At 44.0% G+C, this 20902-nt stretch overlaps 1 protein-coding gene across 5 annotated transcripts in view; it reads left to right on the top strand.

Annotated features, from left to right (window-relative positions):
• Kcnma1 (potassium calcium-activated channel subfamily M alpha 1) overlaps window positions 1–20902 on the top strand; it is a 680238-nt gene that overhangs the window by 454160 nt on the left and 205176 nt on the right. For all 5 annotated transcript variants that reach the window (XM_055605732.1, XM_055605733.1, XM_055605734.1 and 2 more), the window contains exons 7-9: window positions 3231–3306; window positions 4635–4805; window positions 6284–6375. In XM_055605732.1, the coding sequence (XP_055461707.1) occupies window positions 3231–3306; window positions 4635–4805; window positions 6284–6375 (339 nt within the window). The remainder of the gene's footprint in view (window positions 1–3230; window positions 3307–4634; window positions 4806–6283; window positions 6376–20902) is intronic.

Below are 20902 nucleotides of genomic sequence, written 5' to 3' on the forward strand. Positions count from 1 at the left end.
AACACAAAAATTATTTAAAAAAAAAAAAGAGGGCCCCAGGTTTTCATGATAGGATCACAATCTCTCCTTCAAGGCAAGGAACTATACTTCACAGGGTCTTTGTATCTCCTGATGATTTCATGTTCTCTCCAGGCCTTTGGGCTTAGCCATGCAGGCTGCACATAGCCACATCCAATTACTCTTTTGCTACAAACACACAACATTCTTCACCTGGCAATTCCTCCCTCTTTGTCTTCAAGATGACAAAGTCCACATCATTTAAGGCAGAGAGCATTCATCAGGGTTAACCTTGCAGGTTTCACACATAGCTTTCACATATTAACTTGGATGTAGTGTTCAATCTGAAAGTCTACTTCCTCATATGAGCAATCTCTGATGATGCTAATGTCGTACAAATAATCAGATTTCAGCAGTGAGCCTGGTCTGTTTCAGCAACCAGGATTAAATGTTCTGCACACAGCAAGAACTCCCTTAAGTACCATTAATATCCCAGTGACAGTCATTAAGAGATTAATAATCACCATATTTAGGCCATTTTCACAAAGCACCAAGAGACATCAACAGATTTAATATCTTGAAAGGACTCCACATGGTTGTCGATGGCTCGGTGCTCTTTCAGGCCCCAAGGATTGGGAGTGGGCAAGTCACTCAATCAGGTGTTGAGTTCTCCCCTGGGAAAATGAGAGCAGCACACAGCCTCCCTCCCTTTGCCACAGGCTGCCTTGTTCTCCTCCTTCTTCCTCTTCAGTATCAGGTTGTGTCTTAGGGGGCTTGAAAGGTAGAGACAGGAAATTGGGTTGACTGCTCTGGTTTTCCATTGAGAAATTCCCTGGGAGCAGCACGTGGTGATGACCCAGCTGACGAGACAGGGCGGCCCTGCCAGGGTTACTTCATATGACATTCGATAGGTACTGCTTGCCTCATTCCCGCCCTGCTCATCTCTGACTCATGGAACTATCCTTCCAATAAAGAGGGCTCTGGAAGCCAAGAAAGAGGACTCCAGACGGGTACATGAAACAAAGAGGCAAGGGTCTCAGTTTGCCTCAGCTGCGGAGAGAGGTGCAGACGGAAACTGTTAAACACATTATTTTGTTAGTTGGCTATTTCGTTCCTACCTACAGAGCTTAGTTTGAGAGGAAGCAAAGGGTAGAGTGACTCCTGAGGTATCTGGAAAAGGTTTGAAGGCCAGGATTTAGCACAGCCAGCTTGCCCTCAGGAGTGCCGACTTTCAACCGCAGCACCTAGAGCCATGGGGCTAACTGCAACACCAGGCCACAGTGTAGGCACACCTGGCCAGTTAGTATGTTCTTAGTGAACACTGTGCATGTGGGCCATTTCTGTTGTGTATAGGAATGACGGGGCCCCGGGGGAATTGGCTAACCTACAGCATATCTGCACTCAGCCGTTCAGCTTCCCTTTGGGGGATTCAATCTCTCTCCATCTCTTTTGAAAAGGACTTGAGTGCTCTTCCATGTAGTTCCTGAAAGGTATGTCTAATAGGCCTATCTCTTGGTAAGGGCTTTCACTGGCCACATTTTTTGGGACTGCTTAGTAAAGGGAGGAGCTCCTGATTGACACCCCAGTATCCATCCCAGGAGCTGTGGGGAGATAGGCCCTTAGGAAGAGATGATGGACAATCACAGGATGTAAAAAAAAGTCCCCGTGGCTTCTTATTCTGTTTTCTCAAGTTACTTACATGTGGCCTACCACGTAGCCACTGTGATTTCCCAGGCAGCCATAGGCTCCCTAAGCCTCAGTTTCCTAGGTGGTGACGGCAGTGTCAGAGCCAACCACCTGCATTAGAGTGAAGGATGAGACTCTGAAAAGAGAAAAGGACTCAGGAACGTGCTTGGTACATCAAAGCTTCAGCAGTCAGCAGGGACTACAAAATGGTAATTCTGGAGAGGACCAAGAATGGACAGTCTGTTGCTTTTCTGGCACATGGTTTCAGACGAGCAGGATATCATCCCACACATCTCAAAAGGCTGGTCTCACCCACAGCTTTGGAAGTATTTACTCATTCTTGTCTTGTGCTGTCTGAACCAACTCTGGACAAACAGAGACCATGGATTCCTCTCTTCAGTTATGTAAGTGTAAACTTCACCCAGGACAGATTACAGCCTTTGTTGGGAGACATTCCTTCAAAATCCTCGACTGACCAATAGACCCTAGCCTCCATCCTGGTCTTTCAGTGTACAGTCAGGATCCAAACACTGTCAGCCGTTGATGAAGATATTCTCATTGGTACTACACTATGACTTTGGTAGAATAGATCTGATAGTGGCTGAAATGGCCCCAGTTCCATTTCCAACTGTGTGGCCTGCTGAGTAAAGCTTGCTAGTGTCCTAACTGCCAGATGATCTTGAAGGGCCATGTGAGGATTTTTGAGTCCGTATACATCAAACACGCAGCATGAGTTACTGCTGTGTACATACTTCGAAAGTCTCAGGTGTCACCATATTAACCTCCCAAGCTATTGAAATGTAAATAATATGTTACCCAAGAGAAAGAAATGGTCAGAAAGAGGGAAGCGAAGTGCTACTGTCCCCAGGAGCTGTGTTGGGCCAGTAATGGGAGAAGAAGAGGTGGGAGATTATTTTCTACCTGGTGAAAATGATGGGAACAATTCTAAACATAATTTCAGAACAAATAGAGGCATTTAAATAAAGATCATGTGTTAGGTCCCATTGCTTAATTCAATTAGTGTTCTTGGCTACAGCAGCCTAATGATTCTACTGTGTAGTGGCCAGCTTAGGAGCTGAATGGTCCAGTGGTTAAAGGTTCTGCTGTGGTGTCCACACACAGTGGCACAAACAAAACATCAATACAATCAGAAAGAAGAAACACATTGAGGAAAATGAGTCAGAATATTTAGATATACAGGTAGAGAACATACAAATTTATGTACTCTTCTTTCTGGGTGTGTGTGTGTGTGTGTGTGTGTGTGTATGTGTGTGTTGCACATACACATGTATTGGAAGAGTTTTGCTTCAGACAAGTTAGGTTTTAACACAGTTTGAGGGGTTAATGCGAGGCCTGGCTATGATTGTCCTAGAGGGCCTGTTGAGACCCTCATTCCTGACCACTGTATCTCACCTTCCTTGAGCCAGACTTCGTTATGATGATAGCAGCCTGTCTCTCCCCAGAGGGGACCACATGACACCACCAGGCAGTTCCAAATGTGTCTTCTCTGTAACTTTGGGACTCTTCTCCTTGTCTCCTTTGCACAGTAATTCCATCAAGCTGGTGAATCTGCTCTCCATATTTATCAGCACGTGGCTGACTGCAGCTGGATTCATCCACTTGGTAAGTAGCTGGGAAGCTGTCCTGACTGGCCTTGAGCAAGCCCTTGCTAAATTGTTTTATTACTTAATATTTGTTTATTTGGAGAGAGAAAAGTTTAGTTAGTTGTAGATATGGGAAAGAGGGACAAACCACAAAAAATTTCAAAATTCCCTGTTCTTTACCACTCCCACCCCTACACTAGTTCCAAATGGTGAGTAATGTTCACAGGATCAACCTGCATTTTCCAGCTTTACCTGTGTTGCTTCAGGGAGACTTTAATTTTTTTTACTCTATATGTAATAACTTCATATGGCCACAAGATGGCAGCGCTTCCACAGCAAACTCCCAGAAAAGGTCTGGCCCTGTGCTTTCTGAACCACAAGGCTCTTTGTAAACAACAAATACAGATCCCTGCATCTGTCCCTCCTCCTCTCCCACAAAACGTTGCCTTTGACTGTCTTTTGTGATGACTTGTCAAGTTGTGTCAAACCTCCCAAATGTTTTTTTTTTTTGTTGTTCTTGTTGTTTTGTTTTGTTTTAATCAATGACTGAATGCTATTACTAAGCCAAACCTTTCTTGCCCCTCCAAGGCAGATTTCTCTTGCCTGCCTTCAGAGAGCGTAACTCACAGAGCTGAGCAGCAGTGCAAACCTCAGGAACTCTGCAGCCCTGGCTGAAACCATTGACTCAATGGCCCTTAACTGAATAAGTCTGCAGGCCCTATAGTCTAGAGCTTGTGTGGCTGCTGCTCCCAAGAGGTCTCTGTTCCTGTTCGAGAGAAGTTTCTCAAGCTGGAAGAGACTTGCTAGTGGGCTTCATCCAAGAGAGTCAAGCAGTCCCAGTCGTGGAGATGGCATTTGGGGTTCAGGCAGAAGATGTGGAGTTGGGTGTGGTGTCTTTAGTTAAGATGATGAGCAGTGCGGAACCCTTTCTGAAGGTCTAACATATAAGCAGGAGTTTCCAAGAGGAAGGCAGAAAGAGACATCTCACACCTGCTTAAAGGGAATGCTGTAAAGGGGCGGCAAGCATAGGAACATCGCCATTCTGCAGGAAAGCACGCCAGGGATATTTCTCCCCATCCCTGCTCTCTCCTCCCCCACCCCGTCAGGTCAGGCAGAGGGCAGTCCCTCTTGCTTATATCTACTTCCTCTTCTCTGGTACCTGCTGAGGGTTTCTGGGGCATCTGGCCTTAGTGGGAACCACCTATTCTGTACCGCGAATAAGCAAATAAGAAGCTTATGTAAAAATACCCTCTGGAGCTCTAAGGGTTCCTGCTTCACATATACCGTAGGTATGGCTATCTGAAAGGTTTCTTTTCTCTCTCTGCCCCCCTTCTCCTTTTGCTGTAGGTGGAGAATTCAGGGGACCCATGGGAAAATTTCCAAAACAACCAGGCACTTACTTACTGGGAATGTGTCTACTTACTCATGGTCACAATGTCTACAGTGGGCTACGGGGATGTTTATGCAAAAACCACGCTCGGACGCCTCTTCATGGTCTTCTTCATCCTCGGGGGACTGGTAAAAAAAACCCTCTTATTTATTGTTTCCCTTTTAATGGTTGTTAACATTTGCTACTGCCCACTTCCTTCAACTTTGTGTTTTTATGTGTTCTGCACTGGAAGCAAGTAACTGCCTTAATGCAACCAGGCAAACTAAATCCAAACACCATGGTGATGTTGTACATTTGTGCAATGTTAGTGCTTGTTCCGTAGACCCAGGCATACTGTCCTCGCCGAGGACAGCCACAGAGCTCACAACAAACCTACTCATCGTAAGAGAGTGGGCCCTTAATACCTGAGCAGGCCCTTTGGTAGTGGGGTTCAGCATTCCATGCAGTTGCTGCTGCTGACTGCTAGATGCTGTCTAGACTCGGGAGACAGTTGGCGGTTTCAAGAGTCCCCCCTCCCTTTATGTCCCTCCTCAAACTTTCAACAAACACTGTGGCTGGTCCCACCCTCGAGATCAGAGTCCCCTCTCTAGGAAACATCACTGTAGATATAACATGACCCTGTCCAAAGCCCACTCCATGCCTCCGCTTGCGACTGGTTTCACTGGTCCCTATGTAGAAAGAGACCACTGCATATGACGTAAGTGCAGGGAACCTCCAGGCAAACACATTGGCAAGTGATGCGTTCTGTCTTTGAGTGTAGCTCATAATGAAGTATGATTTTGGGGGGTGGGGGCTGCGGTGTGAGGTAAGTGATTAAAATCCCAGTCACAGACAGCTGTCACAGATGTGCGCCTCGCACACATTTATATGAAGTGATGCATACATTTCTGTCTGCATTGTATGCATAGGACACACACATCGTGAACATGTGTATAAACGTGTGCGGGGGTGGACATTGCCAGCATCCCTGCAGGGCCCGCAGTTAAGGAGACCCCTTCATCCAGCCACAGGACAGTCTTTGTTGGGCAAAACATGGCAGTTTCGTGTCCCCTTGCTATCCTTTCCTCTTGTATGATTTCCAAAATTGACTTCCTATGCTTTTTAGTCATTGTATATGGAAATGTTTATTTTTAAGACTCTTTTAGTGTTTAGTGCCTTTAGCCATTCATAAAAATATTCTTCTTTGAGTGTTATTTGGAAGGAACTTTTGAAAGAAAATGTGTGTATGTGTGTGCGCGTGTGTTTGTGCTCTCGTATGCGTGTGCGTGTGTGTGTGTGTGTGTGTGTGTGTGTGTGTGTGCTTTCACCAGTTCTATAAGCCTCTTACCTACTTTTCTTCAGGAAGAAGATGTCAGCTCACTTACTCTTGTCTCCATTATATTTCTCGATTTCTAGCCGTCTAGCTCAACTCCTGTTTGTTCCATTCTGTGTATTTCAGGAGCTTCCCCTCTGTCCTGTTATTGTTGTGTGATCCGACACAGAGCGCACACCTTCGCAGATCTAATCCTTTTGTGTTTTCAGATCTTAGTATCCCCCTTCTGAAACAGTCACCCTTTCTTTGGCCTGTCTTTTTTAGTCTCTCTTCTGTCTCCCCTCTTCTCCTTAGGCCATGTTTGCCAGCTACGTCCCTGAAATCATAGAGTTAATAGGAAACCGCAAGAAATACGGGGGCTCCTATAGCGCGGTTAGTGGAAGAAAGTAAGTATGCCAAGAGCTTTCGCGGCCTCCGCGACATAGGAGCCTCTCTGCATGCCATTTCTGTTTGGCTCTTGTTTCTTTGTCTCATGCATGTAGGCAATGTTTGCCCGCTACGTGCCTGAAATTGCTGCTCTCATCCTGAATCGGAATAAATTCGGCGGGACTTTTAACAAACATGGAGGCAGAAAGTAAGTCAGTCGCACCTGAGGACTTGTGCTTGAGTTACTTGAGGAGTCCCTGCAGCAGCGGCATTGACTCATGCCCCTCCCTCCACCCGGCCCACCCTGAGGGAGGGAGCGTATTCTACAGGGGCATGGTTTCAGAGTATGGGAGATGGCTGGACCATCTTGAGAGGTCTTGTGGCCATTTACGATTTCCAAGAGATAACAGTGAATTTATTTAAAGGGGGGTGTGTGTATCTGGAACCATATTTTCTACCCTCATTTTTAGCAAACAAACCAGGCTTATTTCATGAGCCAGTGATACGATCAAATTCTGGTTCTTCACCTCGTTACCCCCTGGTAGATTTGGCACATGCACTAAAGTGGGCCAGAACTGCAGCATAAGGCAAGGCCTGGCCATCCTCCCTACCAGAAATGTCTGTGGCTGCAAGGAGACCGTTCTTCTCTGGGCCAGCAAGCTCCCCACCTTGTCATTAAAGGGTCTCATTACACAGTGGAAACGCCTGCTGGGCAGGAAGTATTGCAGCTATGCTGTCAGGGTGCCACAGGCAATTGGCGATGTGTGTTTTGTTTGATTTCTCAAACATGAAGGTTTTCTTCTTGGGAACTATTTCAATTTGTGCTCAGGTCACTTTACCAGCATCAATATCAGGGCATGAGTCCAACGGGGACCAGAAGTTTTATTTTGATGCTGATGCTGGGACCTTATTCTCACGGTCCTCCGCCAGAGAGAGGGCCATCTTAACAGAGGAGCATTGCTGGGAGGATGGGCCGCCTGCAACCATCTTCAAAAGTCAGTAAATACTTGCTTTGAAAGCATTCAGGGGGCTTTCAGCTGTGTTCTTGATTCAGGGTACGATGTGTGTAGAATCAATGGCCCCATCTCTGTGCACGCCTAGAAGGACGTGGACTGACACACAGACCAAGCACAGACACCCACATCTCTATCAAAATGTAGAAAACTGTCGCGTTCATGCCCATTTCCTGTTCCTCATCATGAAACTCTTTTATCTTGTTACTTATTCTCACTGATTGCCAAATGATTACCTTAGTTAAAGAAAACAAGAACTTGGCCTGAAGGAACTGTCTTTCCTCCCTGATGGCTGTGCCTCCCATCTTGACAGTTGGCTCTGCTGGACAAAGCTCAGGGAGCCTCTCTCTGATTATTGAGTCCAACACATCCTGAGCTCAGGTGTCCAGCCCTCTGTTTAGAAAATGAGGAGGTGGAGAAAGGGCTCATTTCCTTGAACTACCCACAGGACAGCAGTTTCCTTTCATAGACACAAAGGACAGTGGGAAAAGAGGCCAGTTGGCGTCTTCTCAGTAAGGCAGCATATCTTTCCATCTCCTCCCATAGGCCTCTCCCCTTCCTATTATCTTAACAACCCTGAATGAGGTTAGAACCAAGCTGTTCTGATGTCTGGGCCATCAGTTGCTTCCAAAAGGCCAAATGAGCGCAAAGATTTCCCTCCGTCATTTATCTCAAGCCAAGAGGAAAACAGCTTCCTAATTCAGTGTTCCTTTAAGATATAGGCAGGTCTCTGTAAAGCAGAGGGCATCCCGAGAGTCCCAGGCCCTCATTACAGCTGTCCCAGCCCATCGGTTTCAGCCAGCATATTCTTATCCCTGTCCCCAGTGACGTCAATAAAATCAATTGCTTTGAAATCTAAGTTGAAAGTATTTCTTGACTCTCATTCCCAGGTGGGATTTTTTTTTTCTTCAGTAATTTTGTGGGCCAATATGGGTGGGCTGTTGACTGACAGATTTTGTTGATGGGTGGCCCAGAATGAGGCTCTGAGACTGGCCCTCACTGGCCCACCCTGGTCTGATCTGGTCAGGTTTAAAGTCCAGCCTGTCCCCTGAAAGCCCCACCTGCTGAGGACTTTAGATCACAGTCTCCTCCAGTTTCGTTCTGGCTCTGTAATCTTTTATCACCACTTTTAGCCTGGTTTCTCTCCCCATCTCTCTCTTTTTTTTCTTGTCCCTTTATGAAAATGCATTTTGCTTTTAATGTTCTCTTTTGGGTCTCCAATGTCCCTGGACTCTGTAGTATATAGTATATGTCCTGTCATCAACACCAGGGCTGTTCCCTTTACTTTATGCATTGTTTCCTGGTTCAAAAGCTAATTACCAAGTAGTTTAAAGAAGCCCTTGGTCACTTAGATCTTTCATCAGAAAATATAAGCTTGGGAAAGGAACGGTAATAAAGGGCCATTAGCACCCTTTGTTTGATGTTGTTTTTCCAGTCAGTAGAACAAGATTGATGAAATGTTATGTTTGGCCAAAATTTGAGTTTTCATTTGGAATTCAGTGTTGAGAGAATGGGCTGTCAGAATCAATAAGTTTCCTTTCGCTTGGGATATGGGCATGTGGTAGTAATTAGCAATATAAGGCCTTTACTTGAGCAACGAAGCATGGATTCTGGCAGCAAACATAATGAGAAACTACAGTTGTTCTATTTCGAACGTCAAAAAGTTTCCAGATAAAATTAAATGCATTTGCAAAAGGAAAGGGGCTTAACTTTGTTGAGAGCCGGAGTTTAGACTCTTAAAATAGCAGGCAGCACTTCTGAGTTTTTGTACATGCAAAAATGCAAGCACTCTTCCCGTCCACGTCCACACATGTCCACATGCTGCCCCCAGAACTGACTTCAGCAAATGCCTAGAAAACAACGTGAGTGTATACATAGTTAAGAGGATCTTTTTGTATGTGCATATTTTATTCAGAAGTAACCACTTATAATAAGACATTAACTTGTCAGACAACTGAAAGTAACTTATGACCTATGAACTGCAGAGACACAAAAACCTGAAATCCAAAAATTATTCAGATTAAAAATAGGAATGATAGAGAATTTAGGGCTTGAATGATACAACAGCCACATCTAAATATTGGAGATGATGGAGGTTTTCCTGGCACTTCCTTGTGAGTTTTAATCAATGTGTTTGGCATAATGTAACTATTTGCTGCTGCATTCCCCAAACTTCATCCCTGCCTAGATAGAATCAAGGTGAGGTGGGGCCTGCTGAGGCCTACTTAAACCTTTTCATTAGTCATCATATCTCAGGTCATGCATCCCAGCAGTAGGTGCAGGTACCAGCTGCAATGTCCCTTCATTTATCAGTACTAGAGACTTGAGTGTTAATAAACGGTTCAATCAGAAAATTATCCAAGTTTGAAGTATTGGGGACAATTAGCCTCTTGGGCTGAGACTCTAAATCTTTTTCAGTATAGTAGCCCGCCTATAGCTCAGCTTGCCTCCCAAGGCCTTTGAGTCTGCCTCCTTCCCTTCAATGAAAGCCGCTCAGAGGTGGTGAGGCATGGGGGACACTGAGACTCCCATGGCCTTGGGATCCTTAGTTTACTGTCCCTTTCCCCCACAGCCTCTTACAGTTCCCCCAGAGGTTCCTCCTTTGAGTGTAATTCGTTCTACTCCTGGTTAGTTTATGAGAACTGACAAGATCATGGTCCAAGGTCATATGGCCAAGGGCCATGGAAAATAATTGGCTACAGAGAGGAATCTATCAGCTGTAGCCCCCTGGATAGAGACAGTACAGCTGAGGAGCCATCCAGACCTTATGTTTCCCAAGCCTTGTATTTGGCTTCAGTGGCCCCAAACTGAGGTAGCCTTGGTCCAGGTATTTGGGACACCAAGAATAGGATGGGTTTAGAGGGCTCCATAGATATGTGGGAACCAAAGGCTGAGAGAACCTATGGAGAGATATGAATAATAAAGGACAAGGGGTATACAAAGGAGAGCAGGAAACTGACTGCAATTAGCATGGAAGAAAAATTTCCATGGGGACATCCCCAGTCCAGAATGGGGAGTGATAATTACCGTCAAACCCAGTACAAGAAAGCCATCTCTGGAGCTTCAGTGTTGGTCATGTATGTAGAAAACCCATAATGCTTTACCTGGGCAAATTCTGCCATTTGTAGGTTGGTATTGAACGGTCGTGGCCATTCACAACTTCCAAGAGATAACGGTGAATTTGTTTAAAGAGGTCCATGCTTACCTGGAGTAGCATTTTCTACCCGCATCTGGACCCAATGTTCCAAGGGTGCAGAGAAGAATTACATTGTCTTCAAAATCTCCAACTTGCTTGGGCATTGCTCTCTGCCCAGTAGGCACAGGACTGTATGCCTTTCTGTCTGGTTTCTTATGACTGGGTCTTAGTTTAGCTGTGTCCTTCCTCTTATTCAAAACCAGACTGCTCTTTTCACTTATGTGTTCTCTCCCTTTCTCATACTCTGCTGTGTGTTTCTTTTTTCCAACTTATTACCTTGGATCAGCATGAGGTCCTCCTCCATCTTCTCCCTACCCTCAGTTTTTACCTACAGTGGTTTCAGGCCATTTTTTAAAAAGCTGAGCAATGAAAAGGCCAGAATATCATTATTTCCTTACAAAGATTCTTTCAATTTACCCTCTCTGTGGTCTAAAGAGCATCACCATGTGTCACACCTTCATGTTTATCCATTCCACATGTGTTTATTGAGTGCCTGCTCAATGCCAGGCGTCAGGCACAGATACATTCCAGCACACCTATTAAACCTTCCACAGGTACTGCTGCTCTCTCTCGAGCTCCGTGCTGTTTGACCAGCCAAGTGTTTGGGAAGTTCAGCTTGAAAGTTTATTTAAACCTGCCTGGGATTCCAGCGAATCTTCCTGTGATGCTATTGCTGCTCTCAGGGCCTGGCCTCCCGTGTGCAGGAGTGGGATTTGGGCTGATTCATGTGCTGTCATCTTGGCTTGATACCACAGGCCTGCTTTCCTGTTTATATGGAGCTTGGGTGACGCTCGCTCTCGCTTCTCCCTGGGTTGCGAGGGCTGGACTGCTCTTGGGAGGGATGTTTCCTATAAGATGTCGTTTACGATTTCTCTGTCTCAGACATAGCTCAGGTTGAAATGGGGCTGAAGTCTTGTATTTTATACAAGCTTTGATCTCTTGTCAAGAAAGCCGTTCAGCACTCTCCTCTTGTAGCCCATGTGACTCTCCAGCAATATCTCAGGATTCCTAAATTTTAAAAACCATAAATTAGCAAATCATCAACATATCACCAAGAAGGTTCATCTGGTAGCGATTCTAGTCAGAAGGAAACATAGGCCCTAATAACTGATTCTCACAAAGATACAAAAAATTGTAGACAGACAGATACAGTAAATAGGAAGACAAATAGATAATTCAAGTTGACAGACCATCTTGAACTGATTAAGGATTCTGCTTTGATTAGCTTTAAACTTTTAGGGAAAGGGGGAAAAATGAAAAAAAAAATGAGATTGCCCTCATAGTTTGGGAAAATGACCCCTGATGACCTCTGAAACTGGGTACCTTGAGGGGCAAATCCGAAAGCATTTGTCATCAGATGTCTCGCATAATATAGTTCCCAGATAGTCCTTCCCAATGTCAGGAGTCTTGGTAGGTGTGGATGTGGATGCTTCTACCTTGGCATGTGCTTTGGGTCCTTGTAAGCCACATCCTTAGTCCTTTTCAAACTTGAACATCTCCTGAAAAAAGATTTGGCTGCATAGTCAATCAATCTTCTGATAGTGCTCATGGGATGAATGCTTACCCTCTGCCCTCCTTCCCTGCTGTCTTTCTTCCCTTCCACACACTTATCAAAATGTTCCACCTATTGTTCTCCAAACAAGAATAGAAATGTAGGTGGGAGATGAACTGGGAACCTTGAAAAAAAAATTCAAGCCTAGACTTTTGCTTTCAAATATTCTTGCTTCCATTTACAAAGGAATTCTGATTATGACTTTTCTAATTATAATCCCCAAAGATTCTTTCTGCTCAGTCTCACATTTGATGGAGTGAGTCCTTGCTGGGTAGATTTAGAATCCCAGGAACAAATGCAAGCATCCGAGACTAAATGACACCCTATTTTTTGTCATTCTGCCATGCCATTCATTCTGATAGAAGTCTTTCCAGCGCTGTGACAAGCAGTTCCTCGCAGACTTGGGGTTCATTCCACCACTGCTGTCACCAGGCTCTGAAAATAAAACAGCAAACTTTCTAACTGGCCAAGACCAGTGTCTCTTTGTATTAAAATATTATAGAAGCCAATGCAGTGTGAAAGTTGTGGAAATCTGATTCTGTTGCTGTCAGACTTGAGCCTCCACACAGCACTGATATTGCATGGCAATGACCTGCTCCTTCCCCCACCACCATGGAGACTTGTTCTGAATGTGAGTACCAGTTGTCAATAAAAGTCATCTCCTCTTCCTACTCTGTGCCATTCAAATAAGGAGATGTGAAGGCATATCAGAGATACATGTATGCCATTCTGAGAAGTTTTATGATGCTTTTTCCTGATGCCAAAGGGTCATGCCAGCTCTCATATAAAACATTTAGGAAAACACCCATTCCAACACATTGGCTTAACAATTATTCAGAGCCTACTGTGAGCCAGGGCTCTCTGCTGGGCTCTGTGGCTAAAAGAATGAGTGAGAGAATTCATGATTGTTGCTCTCCTGGAGAGTATGTGAGTCTTTGTCCAATCAGAACTATCAAAGAAGCCAGTGGCAGCTAAATGGGGGCTTGATTATGTAGGGACATCATCCCAGTGAAATGTTCTTTTGGCAGGAATTTGGTACAATAAAATCATGAAGGTGTGAAATAATCATGAAGGCAGGAAGCACATTAAAGAGAATGTGCTTCCTAACAGCATGTGACAACTCAGATTGTAGAATGGGCTCGCTGGATCTGTTTAGGGCAAAGGTGACAAGAGAAAGCCAGTGTGCCTAACATCTTACAGATCTAATAAGGAACCCAGGAAGAGGTGGTGGGGAGGTGTGGAGAGACCAAGGGCCAAGGGCCAAGGACCTGGGGATGATATTAGGAACTCTGCTTTTTCCAAGGCTGTACAAGCATCGTGCTGTGATGTGTCATGCGTCAACAGGATTTTGAGTCTTTGGCTCCTTCCAAGTCCCCAAGGAGTTGCAGATCCTGTTATTTTATAGAGGCTAATGCCCATAGAGATGCTCTTCAACTTCAGATGGTGTTATTCCTGAAAAGCCCATTGTAATTGGAAAATCGCCCAGACATACATAGCACTCACTCGAAACACTTCACATGGTGAGCAGGCTAGTTCAGACCTGCCGACCTCAGGCGCTTTCATTAGCCTGCAGATGGGCAAGGTCATCTAACATGGAAACGTCATTAAAAAAATAGATAACCCATGTAATTTGTTTATTGTCGGTTGAAATTGAACAGAATGGCTTTACAAGTAGCCTTTGGCTTCAGTCAAGTAGAAAACTTCTAAGTGGACCCTTCCCTTTTGGGGGGAACCATCTGTATGTAGTTTGAATATTCTCAGAGAGTATACCCAGCTCTTTGGGGGTAATGGGAGATAAGAGGAGGATGTATCAAGTTATCACTGTAAGTAAGCCAGTCCCAGTAGCATGAGAGGTAGGAATAGGAATAGGGCTCACCTTGCAAATCAAAACCCTTCCCAAAGGAAAAAAAAAAGTATACTATTTACATGTTTGGAGTCATTCTTTTTTTCTAGTCAACCTTCTCTCCCGAAGGGTAAGGCTGGCCTGTCTGGATCAGTCTTCTCTGTATTTGTCCAGGTGCAGCAGCAGCAGGTAGAGACACGCAAAGCATCTTTGATCTAAAGGGAGAAACATGCTTATCAGAAAAGGAAACTGTCTAAGATGGGAAAGGTCAGGTCAAAAGTAGCTGGCTTTATTTAAAATGGCTAAGGGTCGCTGAGTCCCAGGTGATAAGATGAATGAAAGAGGGCTGAGTGTGTTAAGGAGACCCACGGAAGACCAGTGTAACTTGAGACAGCTTCACAATTGTGAGATGATGATCCAGTCGTGGGAGGGCTAGCTGTGTAAGCAGAAGACCCTGAGCTGGATCTCTGGAACCTGTATTTTAAAATCCAGACACAGGGGCACATATCTCTAGTCCCAGAGCTGAGGTGTCAGGGAGAGGCAGACCCCTGAAATTCACTAGTTATCCAGCCTAACCAAACCTGTGAGCTCCAGGTTCATGAGGGACCTTGACTCAGAAAATAAGGTGGAGAGTGATTGAGGAAGATTTCTGATGCCAACCTCTGGCTTCCACATGCACATGTGCCCACAAAAACATATACATGTACAAACTCCTCTCTCTGAAAGGAAAGAAAGGAATTAAATGAAAAAAACTGAAGCAAAGGTCAACAAATCTACCCCATATGGTTTTATGGTTGTAGGCAACAGAAATGTTTTTTTTTCTAAGTTCTTTCCTTCCTTCCTTCCTTCCTTCCTTCCTTCCTTCCTTCCTTCCTTCCTTCCTTCCTTCCTACCTTCCTTCCTTCCTTCCTTCCTTCTTTCCTTTTCTTTTTCCTTCTTTTTTTTTTTTTAATGTTGGAGTGCCTTAAAAAAGTCCAGAGGAAATCTGAAGGGCAAGCTCTCAGAAAGGACAGAAAGCAGCCAGACATGACAGTCTGTGATTCAGGAAGCAGAAATTTCTGGTCACTCATTACAGGATTTTGCAGCCAGCATGGTTCAACTTCTACTGTTAACTTGAGCAGTGATTAGGCTTGCTTGGATATGGAAACTTGATTAGAGATAACAAAGCCCTCTGTAATTGAAAATGAGATATTGTTGACAGAAGGAATGGTGTGTGTCCGACAGGTGGAAGCATCCTATGCTGAGGTTCTCTGAACTCATCAAGTCTTGGACTCATACTCCATGGATGCTACTAGCTACAATGATATGTGGTCATTCTTTACCCAGGGCCTGACTCTGATCCTGTGTACTGTCTGATTATGGAGAGCTTATTATGGCTTAGAAAGGTGGATTCTCTAGGCTGGTTTAGTGCTTAGCTACAAATGACAAAATGCATCAGTTTAGTGTAGCAAGTTCTGGGAAAGGGTTCCCTGGCCTCCTCTGCTGGATCATCCTGTGCTCTGCTGCCTGACCTTCGGGCTCTGCTTCATGAAGGTGCCTTTGCTGAGCTCTTTGGGTTTGTTAGCTCCATCTAGTAAAGCACTAAAACAGACTGCCTCTTCCAGAATACTCCTGTTGACATCTGCATGAGATGATTGCTCCCTTCTCTTCCTCACCAGGGGGCAGATCACATTCCCTTCCTTTCTCATTAGCAAAGTAGTAGATGTGGCCAAGAGTAGATTATTTTTGCCTTAAGCCTTCTTGTTAACCCCTCCCTCTTTTCTTTCCTTTTTCCTCTTTCTTCCTTTTTCTCTTTCTTTCCTTCTTTCTCTTAACAGGAAATAGTTATAGTCAGCTTTGGGATTGTTGGCATAAGTACTGTCTGTTGTTTTGTTTTCATTTTTGTTCCTTTATGGACTTGGGAGAAGATTCCAGGAGGCTGAATTGGGCAGCCATTCTTGCAGTTTACTGTTAAATGTTGACTGTGTTTCCTCTGGCTTCGTGTCCAAGCCAAGCATATTTTTTTTCCAGCAAATAGGTCTTGAAAGCAAATGGTGTGTGTCTGTGTGCCTGTGTGCATGCCGCACTAGGGCTAGATCCTGGAATAAGATGGGAAGATACGAACAACAGGCTGGAATAAGTTTGCTTTGATTGTTGGTGACAATCTTTCTCCACAGTGAAGACCAACTTGGGAACAGATTTTCAGTAAAGAAAATAGAAAGAAGTTTGAAGACAATTTACTTTTTATTTGGCAATGGGATCAGGAGTCCAAAGGAGAGAACTAAAGGAAAGCTGTTCTGAAGACACAACTCAACTCAGGGCCAGTTGCCATAAGACAAAGAGCCAGAAAGACATTGCTGGGTGACTTAGGAGGTAAAGTCCAGCTTGCGTGAGGAAAGTTCAAGTTCAATATAGGAGGGCAAACATGAGCTGTGGGTACTGGCCACCATGTGGCTATCTGATGGGCCTCTAACTGCCCTACTTCTGTAAGATAAAATGCTACCCATTCTCCTTGCCAAGTACTCCTTAAAACCCCATCATCTCACATCGGGGGCTACTAATGGTGAGAGGTGCTGGGGAGAGGCGGGATGAGAGAGGTATGATTAGAAGGCTCAGCAGAAAGACAGAAGAGAGTCCAGCATATGGATTTGATATAAATATTATAGTTTCACAGAGACATCTAGATCAATACATGCCACATTTCATCTACCTCTTTGACAAAATGAGTGCAATGTATTCGGAAAAAGCTGTATAGGATTTTCAATTTGCTCTATATGATTTATTGTGACAGGATAGCTATGGGTTTTTTAAGTTCTTTATACGTGTTCCAGTAAAAATGGATATAGTATCTTTAAAAATAAACAGCCCAGAACCATGCATTTTACACTATCCGCCTGGCTAAGGAGAGATCTAAGACCTCCCTGACCTTGGAAGATCTGATTGTGGTCAGATTTGCCTTAGTCTTTGCTCTTTGGCTTTTGGGAGTTTGGGAAAGGTGGGGAGAGTAAACAGGGAAATCAATCAGGAAGCAATCACAGACGTCTAGACAAGATAAGATGATGACAAGAACAAGAGTAAAGGCTGGGAGCTAGCGCTCCGTAGGGTCTGGTGGATGAGGCCCTGCCAGCCTCTTCCTTTATGGTGAATGGTTCCAGGTCCTGCTGGCCTGCTACCCAGTCTCTTAATCTCTAGCCAGGGTCCTTTCCACAACATTTGATGCTTCTTCTTTTTAGAAGGCATCAAATAGAGAGGGTTGTTCTGCCCTTGGTGTGTACTCACCTACACCAAATGGCTAAACCTGCTTTCTTATGGAATGGGCATAGGCGTGAATGTAGAGGAAGTATGAGCCACAAATACTCTGAGGTTAAGATACACCTGGAAATGTGAGTGGGGACCTATTGCCAACACCCTGTCATGGTGAAATGTGGAATGTTGTAAAAGTGGTTTGTGCTCAGAAATACTGCCAGCTGTGTGTGGAAAGTGTGTAGATTTTTCATTCTCACCATCTAAACTGACTCCAGTGATTCCCTGGTGCCCCATTCCTGGAGCCTTGAAAAGTCCTGTCCTCTTCTTACACCTTCTGTCCTAAGTCCACCCTAAAACACATGCATGAAATTGACTTCAGAAACAGGTTGCCACTTAACTCAGGAATGTTGGCCTTTCTGGCCCACCCAAACAGCAAAAGTAGGGCAACTGAGAAGAACATATGTGACCACATTCTAGAGGTGGAAGTGGCTGAGAGGAGAAAGAGGAGGGCAGTCATAAATACATGGGGATGATGAGCATGAGCGAGTGGCACTTTCCCAGGTACCCCTGAGAGAGTTCAGTATAGTCATTCATTGGTCTTTTACTATGCAATCACACTCAACCGCAAGATGCTTTTGTTGTTCTGCATCCTACAGATGCTTCCTATCCCTAATTAACCCGAAGTCTGGGGCCCTTACTCTGCACCAGCACTGGATGAACAACTTCCTTCCACCAACTTCCATTTGCTCCCATTGTGTTAATATTTAAGACACTTCCTTGTACATTTAGATGGATTGTCTATCTAAGCCCTTATTATTAGCTAACTTTTATGTTAGCTTTGCCTCAGAAATATCTGTTCACCAAACTCGATTTGTTACACCCATAAATCTCATCAGATTAGTATAGAAATGGTCATTGATTTAGATTTGTTGTCTATCTTCACAAGTCCAAGAGCTCAAGCCACCTGGAATCCAGGTATGAAGAGTAACATTGGGTTCAAAGAGGCTACCATCAGAGCCACAAAAGAGAATTGCTTTAGTAACTCTCAGTATGGCCCACTTAAAAAACTCCTGCTGTAAGTGGGTCATCTCTGTGTTAGCCTTTAGATTCCTGGGCTGGTGAGAGACTCCTCTCCTCCACAGGAGAGCAAAGTCTAAGCCAGATGATTACATTACTTTTGCAGCTCTTTGAATTGTCAGAGTGTATGACTAAAGTGAAAGTTTGGTTTAGAGTCTATGACGAGTGGCTTGATGATTTCTGTGTTCCTTCCTTACTGTTTCTGTGAGTCTTCTGGGCCAATTGATCAGGTGTAGCCTAATTTAGAAATACTGAGAAATTGTGGTGTGTGAAGGGAATTTCATCTCTGTCCACCTCATTTTCATAACAATCCTCTCTTAAGAACTCCTGCAATACCTCCTCTTCTATGCATTGGCCATCCCTGCCTGTCTTGAGGGAGAAGATGAAAGGTACAATCCCATGCCTATCAGTTTCAACTCTTTGAGCACTGGAGTCTAAACCTGGACTGCATCGTAGGTCAGCTACTTTTACTTCCTGTGAACATCAAAGATGCATCTCAAAGAAGCAGCTTTAGGGGAAATATCCAAAGATTTGCAGATGGAAAGAACATGCAGTTGTTTGAGGATTAGAGGGAATTATGTGGGTCACATGCTATGTATTCATGTAAAAATGTCACACGGTCCCTACCATTTTAGAATGCTGATAATAGGCTCCTCTGCTGTAGCATCCATGTATTATCTTTCTAAGTAAATCTTAGCGACAACCCCATGGACCAAGCAATCTTTACAGTGCCTCTAAAGCTCTAAATTGCTGCTCCTAAGATGAAAAATTGGTGAGACCTGTCTAAGACTATTTAATTAATTAGTGTCTGACATCAGAGTATGAATCTCACCTAGCAGGTGTGTTGGTGTTGTGGAAGTCAGCAGAGATCATTTTGGACAAGAATCTTTGGCCTTCCTTAAATCATACCCTATAAATATTCGCTGCCTCCAAGGAGCCCATACTCTGCTCTCAATTATAAAATATTTTCAATCATATTTTGAATGGATGGGATAATAAATACTGTGTTTCTTTTTGAAACACTAGCCCTCCCCAAAATACTGCGTGTGGGATGTGATTTTCAAGTGTTTTCTCTATTTGCCATCCTTTCCCCAAATCGGGTGTCTGGCACTTCTCAGACATGGGCCGCCAGATCTCATCTTCCAAGGCTGATACAGGGCTAGAGAGGCATCATCTCACCATCCATCAGTTCTGACGACATTCAAACATTTTCAATATGTGGGCTCCCTGATAACTTCCATTGTATGGAAATCAAAACGGGGGGAAATGATTATTGGCACAAAAGGGAGAAGGCTGTAAATCTTCAAATCAGATACAGGACAGATTGGAACAATATGGCTTCTTCAAGGTTGCCATGATAATGTACCTAATAACTCTCCCTGGGCAAAAAGGCAATCTGCTTTCAATCAATCTCCTCCCCCTGAAACTCCCCCCCCCTTTTTTTTTTTTAGCAAAAATACCAATTATGTTGAAGGAAGATTTTTTTTCTTCCTTTTTTGATAAGGACTGCTTTTCATCCCAGAAATCATGCTGTAGCTAGAAGATATAATTTTTTTCAGTTGTCTAGCATGGTATTGGACAGCTAGCACCAAATGAAAAAAAGTCAATCTTTTTCCCCTTCCTCTCTCCTGCCAGCATTTGTCTACTTACGTCTTAAGAGAAGTGAAAGCTAATTAAAGGCTTAAGGGATAATATTGATTACATTGGAATATATTTTATATGTACTCGACACACTTTCAAATAATAGAACCCTGACTTTTTCTAAGGCTGAATAAATCAGCCATCTGCACCTTGATTCAGAGATGATGCCTTGGGTGGGGCTCATCTCCTCCCCTTTCACTTCACATGTATCTTTCTTAGGATGATGATTTCAGAGCAGCATATGTGTGTGTGTATGGGGGTGCTGTTAGATATTCACTCCATTTTTTGTGTACAGGACAGGAAGGGCAAATGTGCAGCTGTGTCAAGCCACCATTCATCTGAGTGTGACTTGAAATAATAACCAGGGGTATGTCTATGTAGTGCTCTAAAGTTTGCAGTATCTGAGGCAGAGCCTGGTGAGGTGGGCTTGCCCTTTCAGCTTCTCCTTGTCTGGACTGGAAGAAGTAGCTCATCTGGGATATCCTCCCCACGCCATCAAAACAGGGAACTGGAGTTCTTGCCTACCTGGCTTATCCTGTCATCCAAACCACAGCCTCAACTGCAGAGACATCTTCAAGTTAGATTTCTTCATCGTAGTGTCTTTGTGCAGGATATTAGAAGGTACCAGGTAACCTCGCTGTCATTTGTGTAGAGTTCACATCAAAAGAGAAATCTCTTCTTGGTCACTGTCTGGCCACACTTTTCAGATTCAACTCAGAATCATAAATCTTATTTGAAATGTGCCTGCTTACCTACTCTTTGCCCATATATATATATATGCCTATGCCATAAAAATATTTTAAGATACAATAAAAATTGTAAAATTCCAAATTGTTTATCTTATGAGTTCAGACATATAGTATATTTTACAGCCATATAGTCAGAAGGGATCAGTGATATAAGGCGTTGGGCATGGAAATTTGGGTGAGTGGTTAAGTGATGTCCTCAACTTGGCAGATGCTGTTGACAAGGCAATATGATCATGCTAGGATGTCTCTTC

This window comes from Psammomys obesus, unplaced genomic scaffold (assembly GCF_907164565.1).
Source record: "Psammomys obesus unplaced genomic scaffold, mPsaObe1.curated_primary_1811, whole genome shotgun sequence".
Classification (NCBI taxonomy): domain Eukaryota; kingdom Metazoa; phylum Chordata; class Mammalia; order Rodentia; family Muridae; genus Psammomys; species Psammomys obesus.